The 13,160-nt window shown below is 37.4% G+C and overlaps 2 protein-coding genes across 2 annotated transcripts in view; one reads left to right on the top strand and one right to left on the bottom strand.

Annotated features, from left to right (window-relative positions):
- LOC100332501 (sterile alpha motif domain-containing protein 3) overlaps positions 1-13,160 on the top strand; it is a 191,790-nt gene that overhangs the window by 113,552 nt on the left and 65,078 nt on the right. The window lies entirely within an intron of this gene.
- On the bottom strand, positions 5,812-10,336 carry olfcw1 (olfactory receptor C family, w1). Its single transcript, NM_001018147.2, has 6 exons — positions 10,080-10,336; positions 9,643-9,931; positions 8,690-9,526; positions 8,267-8,497; positions 7,519-7,642; positions 5,812-7,421 (listed from the first exon to the last, which is right to left on the bottom strand). Exons 1-6 carry the CDS (start codon positions 10,298-10,300, stop codon positions 6,523-6,525), a joined length of 2,601 nt encoding a protein of 866 aa, NP_001018157.2. The 5' UTR covers positions 10,301-10,336; the 3' UTR covers positions 5,812-6,522.

Here is a 13,160-nt window from a genome sequence, read left to right on the forward strand (position 1 = left end):
TCCACGGACCGGTACCGGGACCACTGGATTACATTATTTAAAACTTTACTTGTGTAGGAACTCAGCCATTTTCTAAGCAGAGATCAGCAGTCATGGAAGCCTCCTTCTTAATTATCACCCGGAGCTTAATTCCAATACACACTCTTTTTCCCCCTTTATAAAACAAAGAATGTGTTATCACCATGTGTTACTAATTAATGGCCCATCATGGAAATCCAGCCATTTTGCCCTCACATGACTACGTAAATTAAATCTTACACCCAAAGGAAGAAAAGACATATGTATGTCTCTTCGAGTGTGTGATCTCACATCCCTCTTCCTGTCCGGAGTAAACAGCTCTCTGATTGTCTCGGCACAAAAGCCTGCATGATTTTCGGACATTTCACATTTAAAAGTGTGTTTTGCTTTAATGTTTATTGCTAATAGTTGTGTATGTTTTACTATGTATGTAAGCAAGTGTATTCACTAAAAGGTGCATGTAAATGAAACGTTGTAGCATGTGTAATGCATGTAATTAACTGTATTTGATAAAGGCTGTGATGTTTGGTGCTAAACTGAAGCTATAAGGCTTAAGAGAACATTGGTTTAAATGATTAAACTATATTTGCAGATAGTAGTTAATTACAGAGCTTATTTGAATTTTTGATAACAGTAAGTAGGCGACACAGTGAGAAGCCCCTGTCTGCAGCCTGCAGATCTGGGCGGGGATGAATGTGGGCCGGGGCTGCACATTCAGCCACGCCCACCTGTAATTTCATTGGTTAGTGGAAACGTAATGGCGTGAATGCCCACTATGTGACGTCAGTAAACAGGAAATGCATTTACAACTTCTTAAATATTGTTTTTATTGTTAATAAACACAAAAATACACAAAAGTGGACATTCTTGCTGAGTGTTTTATATGTTAATTATGTTAACAGTTATGTGAATTTCATATGGGTATTTCTCCTGCTAAAAAATATTATAAAAGACTCAAAAGACTTTTTTCACAATGGTGTCACTTAAGAAATGCAGTGATTTTAATTCTGATATTTTATTGGTTTATTATTTTGCATCAAAATGCTATTGCATATTTACAACAAATAAAGACAGAGTCTGAAAAAATAAATAAATAAAAATGCAGTGTTTTTAGTTCAGTTTAATTTTTTACCTTTGAATGGGAGAGTTCTCTGGAAAATTTACAATTGAAATTATTAAAATTATACTTTGATTTAAGGCTATTCAAAATATTGGCCATGTGTCCAATTGTTTCTCTTTCAATACTGCACTGCTTTGAGTTTTATTAAGAGCAGGGATAAGATATTATTTATTAAGGGAAGTATATGTTTGTAACCTTTTTACTTATTAAATCAGATCATTTCATCATATAATGGATTTATTTTTACTTTGATGCTGCGATGAATATAAACATATATTATCTGTTATATGTAAATGTTCCAGCATGAGTAAATTGTTTTATTAATTTTTTTCATATTACATGGTGTGTCATCTATGGATGCAATCAATTTCATAACTTATTATTTATTAATCCATTAAAGTTTTGTTCAGTTTCTCCATTTGAATGAAGACAGTGCTCTGCTGCCACCTACTGGGTGGTTTTAATATCTGTTCTACATTTTAATTAACAAGTTACAAATAATTTTATAATCTAATATTACTGAATTAAAATGCAGTCTTCTTGGTTTTATTTTTGTAATATTTGTAAATACAGGGTAAATACTTTAATACCACTTTCTAACAACCCTTCTGGATCCATTTCTGCACTGTAGATCTTTAAAAATATTTTTTATAATGATTTTGTTTGGTTATTAAGAGTCACATACAACATTGTTATTCTATTTCATTTGATTAGAATATTAAATACACTTAATATTATATTAATAGGGTGGCACAAATGGACAGTTTTATTTATTACTTATCTATCAGGACACAAATTAATGAAAATAAATTTGACATTAAGAAGTGCAGCACTCGTGTAAACTTATGAATTTTTTATTTGACAAATGCTGATAAATACATACCAACTTCATCTTCAGTAAAACCATCAACACAAAGCAATACACTCTGTTGAAAGTCCCTCTTTCTCGGTTCAAGTAAAAATCTGGCAGATCTGTGTTTTTTTTAGATGTCAGATGTCTCACCTACAGAACATCTGTGTATGCACATGCACACATGTACAAAAGGAAGACTGACAATTTATAGAAAATAATAATAATAATTTAAGATACAGCAGTTGGTAATTATTATTACCTTTAATAAACATAAAAACAATTATATATTTTTTACTGGGAAATTCCACAACAGAAGTAACAATCTGCTGAGCAATATATTGGGAAGTCATTTGTTGAACAGAATGCTTGCAGGACCCCCCTCTCGCCATACCCAATTGACAAAGCACTTTGTCAAAGTATATGGCACTCTGATTGATGACACCTAAAAAAAAAATCAAGTACATATTTAAGCAAGACACAAGTTAAAAGTAACGGAGTACTGTAAAAAGTGCTTGGCATATTCTGTACTCTTTATCATGTATACACACACACACAGCCTGCTTCTTGAATTTTGGATTACTGACAATGGCTCGGCGAAGCAGTGGCGCAGTAGGTAGTGCTGTCAACTCACAGCAAGAAGGTCGCTGGGTCACTGATTCGAACCTCGGCTCAGTTGCCGTTTCTGTGTGGAGTTTGCATGTTCTCCCTGCCTTCGCGTGGGTTTCCTCCGGGTGCTCCGGTTTCCCCCACAGTCCAAAGACATGCGGTACAGGTGAATTGGGTAGGCTAAATTGTACGTAGTGTGTGTGAATGTGTGTGTGGATGTTTCCCAGAGATGGATTGCGGCTGGAAGGGCATCCGCTGCGTAAAAACTTGCTGGATAAGTTGGTTTTTTCATTCCGCTGTGGCGACCCCGGATTAATAAAGGGACTAAGCCGACAAGAAAATGAATGAATGAATAACAATGGCTCAGCAGGTCCTGGATGTCAGTGAGAGTCGCAGAAATGTCCCATCACCATCCTGTGTGACAACTCTCAGTAGGATACACTGCAGGATCTCAGGCGGCATCTGTGCAAAATAACCAACAATCATCAACATGTCGCTTAACATACAGTATATTAAAGTTAAACTCAAAGAATTAAATATGTTTGTACTAGGCATGCCCCCTCCTCACATTCCCCTTTGCATAAGTTTCATTCATGGATTATAAAGTAAACAAAAAAAAAGAGAACATGAAGTGTAAATAAATATATATAAAAATAAAATAAAAGCAAAAATCTATTAAAACAAAAAGAGAGAAAGAACTGAGGTAAAATAAAATAAAACAGAGAATATGCTCCACAAGAATCATAGTGATAAATATATATATATGCAAATGATCTGCAAACAGAATGTAGTATAGATCAGTAAGTTAAGAATCAAGTTTTATATTGTACATATTTAGCATTAACATTACCAGAATATGTAAATTAGAGAACATGCCACAAAGAAAAATATATTTTGTTATCTTTGATATCAATAAACTTCATGTGATGGACTGTGTTGCTCGAAACTCTTTAAAGTTTACATTATTCTTCTAAGTGAATAAAACCACCAACTGTTTGATCAACCTGGAAAACGCCAACCCTAACACAGAAAACATTTTTTTAAAGGCTTTAAAACTTCATATCTCCTTAAAGGCCTTTAATTAAATAAATTACACATAATACGTAGCCCGTGAGGTGTACTGCACTATAATTTAACAATTTAGGCTACATGACAGAAGACGTGTACTTACCATGCAGAGATGAAAACCGGAATCGAAAGCATACATTACATCAACGTCAATATGTTTCCGTGAACCAATGAAAAACTTGTAGGCGGAGCGACATGTTCAGTCCCGCCCAATATGCAGCCCCGCCCCGTATTCAGCCCCGCCCCGATCTGCGGGCTGCAGACGGGTGTACTTGGACACAGTGGCACTGTAGGTAGTGCTGTCGCTGAACAGCAAGAAGGTTGCTGGATTGCAGGTTCAAACCTTGGCTGGGTCAGGTGGCATTTCTGTGTGGAGTTTGCATGTTTTCCCCGTGTTCACATGGGTTTCCTACAGGTGCTCCGGTTTCCCTCACAGTCAAAAGACATGTGGTATAGTTGAATTAAATAAGCTAAATTGGCATAGTGTATAAGTGTGAGTGTATATGGAGTTTCATATGCTGGATAAGAAACAAACAAACACATATGAGCCTTCATGAACGGCTACTGCGTGCCCCTTGGTCCGTGACTCCGTGTCTCACAGCTTGCTTGAAACTGGCAGGTCTGTCTTGCCTTCGGAAAGCATGGGCTCTCATGAATAATTAAGCAGCCGGCTCTTCTCATAGGATAAGAAAACTCCGCTATGAATAATAATGAGAAACCGACGCGTCATCATTGCACTTGCAGTACTGCGCTACGTCGCCGATTTTGATCCCGCCCCAAAAATCATTTTAAACCCGGAAGCTGAAATTAGCTGACAAAAGCTCAAAATTATCCAGTTTTTCCCACAATTAAAGCTGACAGGTTCTAACATTGTCTTAACTGATGCTCAACACACACATATCTGTTAATATTAAATAAAAGTTCTCCAGGGTGTCCTGAACCTTTAAGTAAAGTAACCATCTATTGCGACACCTGTGATCTGCGCTGCCTCTCCGCTGTGTGGAGTAGTACCACCTTACCTCAGTGCACACCAGCATCAGCGTCCTCTCCAAACTTTAAGTGCTTTTGGAACCCCCTCGGCTCAGGTCCAGATGGAGAATCTTTCTGTGGCCATAGGACCAGCCTGCGTTCATCTTCAACGACCGACAAACGGCAGCTGCCTTTGTTTATTAGTAAACTTTCTGTTTGAGCAAATTCTGACTCTGTGTTCTGTCCAGTTCATGACAATAATGCAATGGATTGCAAAACAAAACATGAGATAATTGAGACATGCACAGGGAACATAGGTGACAATGTTTGTTCGTGTCAGAAAAATCTAAATTTTTGTATCATCACTGCCAATGAGTAAGGTCTAGCTGTGTGTTCCAAATAAGATAAATTCCCATCTGAAGGGTACCTTGGAGTGAAACAAAAATATCCAAGAGTCGTTCCAAACCAAAGTACTCAAAACTCGCCACTTCATAGGGCCTTCCTTTTGTCTAACCTAAAGGTTGACAAATTTCTATCTTAAAATTGGTAAAGCGCAGGGATGTTGTCACAGAAAGACAACTGTAGTTTGACCTTACAAATAAATGTAAGTATAGTATTTTTTTAGGCAAGTAGTGTAATATTTTTGAGTTTTAAATACAATAATAATAAAACAAATAAAAATTATATATACAAACATACACAGTCTGTACAATAAATAAATCAATAAACAAATAAAGTGGAGCATGCAGATTGTTCATCCCAGGCATGTATAATGGGCTTCAGCTTCAAAGAGTGTGACAAACCTCTATATTGTCTCATCAGATTATGCAGACATGTGTTCCAAAGACAAGCTTATTTGGTCCCCTACACCCTTCATCCCTTCGAAGCGGTCACTCCGGAGGGTAAACCATTCGAAGGGTTTAGGGCATAGGGATGAGCTCTTCTGAATGAAACGCAGTGTAGGTCTGCTGATTCGCGCACTAATCCAGAACTAGGCACCCCATTCGGCAGCAATTGTACGGCCCGACTGCGAGTGCAGAAATTAAAAATTAAAAATCACAATAAAGTTAATTTTTTTTCCTAAGGTTTGCTCTGACATTAGATTAAAATTCAATACCCAAACATGCGAAATCGAAAAATAAACAGAGTGACAGTTATCTGTTGTTGAAATTTGAAATGCATTTTTCATTTGTTTAATTTTGACAGTGTGAATTGAACATAGCACTGCAAAGCATTACACAGTCCTAATGACAAAGATACTTTAAAAAACTTCAAATATGTTTCAGCTATTATTTTGCTATCTTATTAAATTAATTATAGATGTTTTGTCTATAAATTATAGACAATTTTGTGTAGACTCAAAGTCCTCCTATGTTCCACACACTTCCATCATCACTTTTTGTGTTTTTTCAAAGAAATCTTAGATAATTTGGATGGTCCAAACCTCGTAATATGAATGAGATTTACAGTTTTACATTACATACATACAACTTATGTGCATGATTTATGTAGCATAATACTATGTGCAATAAAAACAAAATAAATACAAATAATTATGGCTAAATCATACTATTATATTATATTAGATTATATCATATTATATTTTCACATAATATTATACTATGTTCTGCTAGAATTTGCAAGCCAATTCTTGATAGGTTTGATAATAAGGTTGTGCCTGGAACAAGGTTTTTCACTGGAACACTGGTGCTCTCTGTCATTGTATGAATGTATATTTGTCACACGCCAAGCGATATTATTACTACATAATGATTTATCATTATTATTTTTACTATTATATAATAATAATAAGTGTTATTACACACACCTACAAATGTAAACACATACATGTTGACAAACATTAGTAGACATGACTTAGAGCAGTACATTATTTTTGGGTCATGAGATACTTTTTAGAATTCTTTTCCGGCATGAAAATAATGATATAACACTTAGGTGCAAAAATACACAAAAGAACACCATAACTAGACGCTAAAATTGCAAATATCTCCACAGCAACGGTAAATTTCCCTGGGGAACTGACATAAGCTGGGATAAATGTAATCCAAACAGCACAGAAAATAAGCATACTGAATGTGATGAATTTGGCTTCATTAAAATTATCAGGCAGTTTTCTAGCTAAAAAGGCTAAAATGAAGCAAAAGGCAGCTAAGCACCCAATGTAACCCAACACACAGCAGAAATAAACAACTGAACCCAGATGACATTCTAAAATAATCCGGTCGCGATATAGCCATGTGTTCTTCACTGGATACGGGGATGCTGTGGTCAGCCAAGCTATGCAGACACCACCCTGTAGGAGTGAGCAAATAAACACACCCAATCTTTGTTGAGGGGGGCGAAACCAACGAGCTGTGTTGTTACCTGGCAGTGTGGATTTAAAAGCAATAAGAACCACTAGGGTCTTACTGAGGAGACAAGATAGGCAGAGGGCAAAAGTTAAGCCAAAAGAAATACGTCTAAGAGGGCATGCCCAGTGTGATGGCTGACCAAGAAAGGTTAGTGCACATATGAAACAGAGAGTGAGAGAAATCAACAACAAAAAGCTCAATTCTGAGTTATTAGCACGAACAAGGGGTGTGTCACGATGACGGAAGAAGACCACACCAACACTTATTGCAGCAACTGCACCCAATATGGCAATAGCTGCCAGGACCATACCGAAAGCCTCCAAGTATGAAAGGAACTCAATCTCCTTTGGAACACAATAGTTGCGATGCTTGTTGGACCAGAAGTCTTCAGGGCAAAGCAAACATTCAGCTTGATCTAAAAATCGATGCATAAAGAGCGTAAAGTAAAGAAGTGTTTTGATAAAAGTTAACTGATGCAATAACAATCATTGTGTGTGCCAGTCTGATAATACCAGTTGTGTTGCTGATACTCCCCTCTGCACAAAGCATACAGTCATAGCAGCACACAGGCTGACCCTCAAGTCTAACCTTTCTGTACCCTGGTGGACAGCTAGCAGAGCATACAGACACTGGCACCTGTGAGAAACAGGTGCATTACTATGACAATTGATTGTATGCTTGATAGTGGCAACAACATCAAATAAACAAACAAACAAAAGACAATTACTCAATTAAATTATGTTGTTAGCAAAAAGATAGTTGGTTCAATTTTTGGCTGGACTAGGATGCCTTTGTGGAGTTTGCATGTTCTCTTTGTGTCTGTTTCCACCACAGTCCAAAGATATGCTATATAGGTAAATTAAAATAACAAAATTTTCCATAGTGTGTGAATGGACATGTGTTTGGATGTATCCCAGCACTGAAGCGGGTTGTACTCTAGGTGCTGTGCTGTGACTGGAAAGGCATCCACTGTGTGAAAAATTCTGCTGTGGCAACCCTTGATAAAGCAGGGAATAAGCCGAAGGAAAATGTGTAAATAAAATTTATTTGATTACATTTTCCAAATGACAAGTAACTGAAAACCAAATAAAACCATACATGAAATGTCTAAAATCAATGTGTGTCAAGCCTTGGATAAAAGAAAATTCATTTATGTAAAGATGTCTTGTTAAACACCATAAAATGATAATGATATTAAAATTAGTCCATTCAGAATAAGGGTGATTACTACTAACACATTTAGATGCTACATAATTTTACCTTGTTTGTTCCCCCATGCCAGACGATTTTGTTCTGGTTCAGCACTAATTGTTGTCCTTTGGGTAAAGAGGAGTCAAAGCGACCCACTGTAATATACTGTACTGGCACATCATCTCCCCCTTTTTGCCAGTTCACTATGTCATATGATCCAACAGGGTCTCCATTTTCATCAAAGTAGATGAGATCTCCAAACATGTTTGTGTAATTCACTTTTCTCAGGACCTCAATTACCTAGAGAAGATTAATGCAAAGATGTGATTTGGCATAACATATAACAACAGGTCTAGATCCAAAAATACTAAAAGTATTAAAATATACTATATTAAAGAAATTTTAAAACAGATAATGTAACACAAAAAGAAAATTATTTTAATCTCTGGATTTGTTTTTTAAATGTACAAACAGTGAAGCTTATTATTTTACCTGCCAGGGCTGCAGATTGTGGATATCAGGACACTGCTGTGTCAAGGCAGATCTATGCTCTCTTTGACACAGAAGCAGATTATGTAGTGCATGTGCCACAGTGTAGACAGCTTTGTACATGTTATATGTCACTCTGAGCTGAGACACATCATTAAAGATGCTCTGAGTGTCCTGCATTCTCTCCATGCCAGTACAGCTGTGGCTATAATTTACTGGATCCATTGTGGATGAAGTGGGAAGACTTGTGTTTAATGTGCACTGAAACTGGGTTTCCCAGAACTCTCTTGCAAAGACATTGTATGGGTCAGCTAGGGGCTGTATGCTGTCAAGGAAATGTTTGAGGCCAGGTATCTCAGCTCGGCGAATAGCAAACCCAATGGTGCCACTAAGTGAGGGAAAGTTTTCTTTAGTGGAGATAAGAGTGGATGTCACCCACGCTTCACTGGCAACCCACTGCTTCCCGGTCACATTCTGCAAGACTATTTCATCAACTACTGGCTTGATATCCTCTTCAATAGCAAAAGCCACCAACACATGAGCTGAAGAATCACGAATTGTCCTGACTATGTCTTGCAACTGTTGTTGAGTTGGCAGTTTGGGTATGATTATTCTATAAGACACACATACACCCAACTGTGTCACTGCAGCGGTGAAAAGATCTATGCCGGTGCGGCCATAAGCATCATCGGCCCCGACTGTGCCCACCCAGGTCCATCCAAAGTGCTTCACCAAACGAGCAAGAGCATTTGCCTGATTTACATCACTGGGAATTGTGCGAAAAAAATAAGGGAACTGATGCTTATTACTCAGGCAAGCACATGAAGCAAAATAACTCACCTGAAGCAAAGATTTGGGCAAAAAATTAGGATAATTGAACAAAAGATAATTCAAAGTGAATTTCAATACAGAGTTCCTTAATTTCTAATTATTTTGCCTAGCTGATCTGCCCTCACCAGCGGGATATGGAAAAGGTTGAGGAGTCTGGAAATGGCCATTGACAGAGTGGATCCAGAGTCCCCAATAATGATGGGGATGCTCGGGGAAGAGCACATCTCTGAGCTACTCCTCTTCATGGGTTGAGAAACTACAGACAATGCAGTCCTAAGAGACAGCGCTATCAGCCCACATGTGTCATACAATCTATAGCCCAGTGTGATGTTTGGGAGAAGAGTGGGGTTCCGGTTGATCTCTTCAATGAAGAAAATCATTGCCTGAGACCAGCGGAAAACGCGCATGTTAAACCTGTAAAAAAAAAATACAAGTATTTGTTTATTCTCAAAACAAAACAAAAAAACTCTTAAAACAGTTTACAATAAATTCAAAATTAACAATAGTGCACTTTATAGTATTCTTTGTATAAGAACTACAGTTTTTTTTTTTTTTACATTACCCCCAACATTTCCTCTGGTCTGGCTGATTCCTAAAATTTAACTCCTGGTCAATGCCTTTGGAATGAATAGGAAACATGCCTGCGAGAATTACATCACCCTCCTTGTGCACAACAGTCAAGTCTAATTCCTTCCAGAGTTTACAATTTGCCTCTGAGTTGGACTGAATAGGGTAGAATAAAAAAAATACCAAATGTATAGCTCGGAGGACTGGCGTCTTCATTTCAGTCTCTACAATGTGTTAAGATAAGCCTCAAATAGAAACTGGAGCTCTGGGCAACTTTATATATAAACTGGAATTGCACTCTGCAGGGACATGAAAGGAGGACACACATACACGAACACACACAAACACACCTGTTTACTGTACAATACAAAAGGTACAAACCTTTTTCAATGCTCAAGAGAACACTTTTTGTTTGCATTAATAAAAACAAAATAAAAACACATTAGCCATGTCTTTTAAATATTTTCAAAACAATATTCTATCAGTGTATACTGACAAAAACTGTTACACAAGATATATAACAAACGATTGATAAAGACACATCTGTCGCCCCATCACTGAACCTTGACGCTACTGTCTGTGAATTAAAAATTGCATTGAAAAAATGGGCAGGAAGAGGCAATCACGTGCAGTTTGCTGAACTAATTGCTAAAGTTTTAGGGAAGCTGAGTAAAAATGTGTATTGACACATTTAATAGCTTAGGGTATAGACTAAAACAATAATGGACGACGCAGCACTGCCTTCTTCCATTGAAGAATTTGGCCCTAAACTCCTCATTTAACTGAACTGTTTTAAAGTCTTGCTAAAATAAATAAAAGCATTTGTATTTATAAACACACTATAAAATACTGTACAATATACTTAAAAACAGTGTGACTTAGTGTGTTCAATCATCTAATCATACAATAAATTATGTATAATTAAATATAATTGGATTGCTGGTATACTTATTTGTTATCTTCAAAGGGGTAGACACAGCATTTGTAAAATATAAAAAATAACATAAACAATGTATTTCTTCAAAAGTTGTTTTTATTATTGTTATTATTTAACAATCAGCTGGGACAACTTTTCATCATGAAAAAAATCATGCGTCTATATTAGCAAAAATAAAAATAAATACATTGAATGATTTCTAATTATCAACAGGTATGTTGGGATGTATAAAAATATTTACACATTCCACACCTGGCACTATACAAAAAATATGCATTTACAATAAAATGTAAGCAGCAGTATTAATACATCAACAGATATCTGCCAGCTGCTGCATCATTGCAATTTGTTTCATTATTAGTTAGTATTTTTTTTCTTTGCCTGTTTTCTTTTGGTTTATATGATGCCTTAATTATGCAAAATAAGATAAATTTACATAAATTATAATGTTTATTTGGAACTTTTTCAAAGCCACTGTAAATTATGTGTTTTAAATAAATATGTTATGAATACAATGTAAGGTTTTTTATGTGTTCTACAATATTCTGTTTCTAAAACATCAGTCACTGATGTCACTGCCGCTGTTTGGTTGCCTCGCTGCGTGTGTTTGGAGTTTAGATTCGCAATTTACCTTTTAATCATAAAATACTTCCTCATTCGCTAAATATTTGTCTCTCCTACTTTGGGTAAACAAACCCATAATACATTTATACAAACAAATCTGCTTTAAAACGTTCTGTCCTTCGAGCATCCGCTTGTTGTTTGTAGCTTTAGCCTGCTAGCACCGCTAGTCAGCTAAAGCTACCACTAACCTCTTCCATTCACTCATTTTCTCACTTACTGGCCTTGCTCTTCACCCTGTACAATGTTGCTTGTGTGTCTGTCCTTGAGAGCAGGAGAAGCATCGATGGAGGCGTTGGAGGTGGAGGTGGAAGCAGTGGAGTCCCAGATTCGCTCCCTCGAGGTAAAGCGGGCGAAGCTGCTCGTTGTACCCTATGCTACGGCCACCTCATCTGAGGTAAGAGAACGATACAACCACAACACTCCCTCTACCTCAACCCCGCATGTTCCTCTGTCCAGGCCCAGTGCACCTAGGATCCGGTTCACCCAGGTGTCGTTCAGGCCGACACCCGGCTGCCACGGTCCCTGAGTGCAGCCGCGTAAGGTGCTTACAATGTCCCGGGGCAGAACGTCTACTTCTCCCGTGTTCGAGATCTCCACAGAGAACTATTAGATTATTAGATCAAAAAATAAGCGTGAGATTCGGCGTACGCAGTGTTTCATACATCTGAATTTTTTTCTGCGTACGCACATTTACAGCTTTGTGCGTATGCAATGTTTTAGTAAGATTTCTACGCAAGTCTTCGTACATGAGGCCCCAGATGTATGAAACACTGCGTACGCCGAATCTCACGCATACTCTTTTGTACATCCGAATGACCGTGAAACTGAGCGCAGCATGCACGAGCACAAAACCCCTCCCTGCCTTCTCCCCCGTATGAATATGCTAATGACTATGCTAATGGAAAAACCCAACGGAAAAGCAATGGCAAAATCAAGCAAAAAGAGAAACTTTGAACAGAATGTGAATTGGAGGTGCTGCTTTCAGAGGTAGACCGGAGAAAAGCGGTGTTATTTGCAAGTTTGTTCTCCGAATTAACAACAAAAGAAAAAAAATAGAGTGGGGAGAGATTAGCTGATGCGGTTAACACAGTTGGGTCTGAACATTGCACTGAGTGCATTAAAAAAAGAAATAGTGTGGTTTATACACACTTGTTGCAGTACCCTTAGCAGTCTCTGTGGCGCACCTCGTAAGGCGCATGTGATCAAGTATTAACACGTTCGAGCATAAACTCTGCTCGAATCCAGCGTCTGGTGAACTCTTTCTTCTTTTTTTCCCCGCTAAATATCAGATTTTGCCCACTATTTATCACGAGAAAGACAAGTAGGAATCATCAATAAGTTTGTGCATCATATTTTATTTGCACATTTATTGAATGGAAATGTTTCTGATTCACGCATGCAAATTCATCTTCAGATAGTGTCTTTATAGCAATGTGCGTGCGGTAGATAGCTCAGATTACATTGGGAAAACAGGCGACCGCTGCAAATTGTGCTTTAATGTTTGGCTGGTCAACT

Source organism: Danio rerio, chromosome 18, assembly GCF_049306965.1.
Source record: "Danio rerio strain Tuebingen ecotype United States chromosome 18, GRCz12tu, whole genome shotgun sequence".
NCBI classification, from domain to species: domain Eukaryota; kingdom Metazoa; phylum Chordata; class Actinopteri; order Cypriniformes; family Danionidae; genus Danio; species Danio rerio.

Bases quoted from the DNA above. Each gene is read 5' to 3' on its own strand.
- olfcw1 (NM_001018147.2), bottom strand. From the start codon at position 10,300: ATGAAGACGCCAGTCCTCCGAGCTATACATTTGGTATTTTTTTTATTC. The intron at 9,932-10,079 runs GTAATGTAAAAA...TTTTTTTTACAG, and splicing joins GACCAGAGGAAATGTTGGGG to GTTTAACATGCGCGTTTTCC. The intron at 9,527-9,642 runs GTGAGGGCAGAT...TCTTTGCTTCAG, and splicing joins ACCTTTTCCATATCCCGCTG to GTGAGTTATTTTGCTTCATG.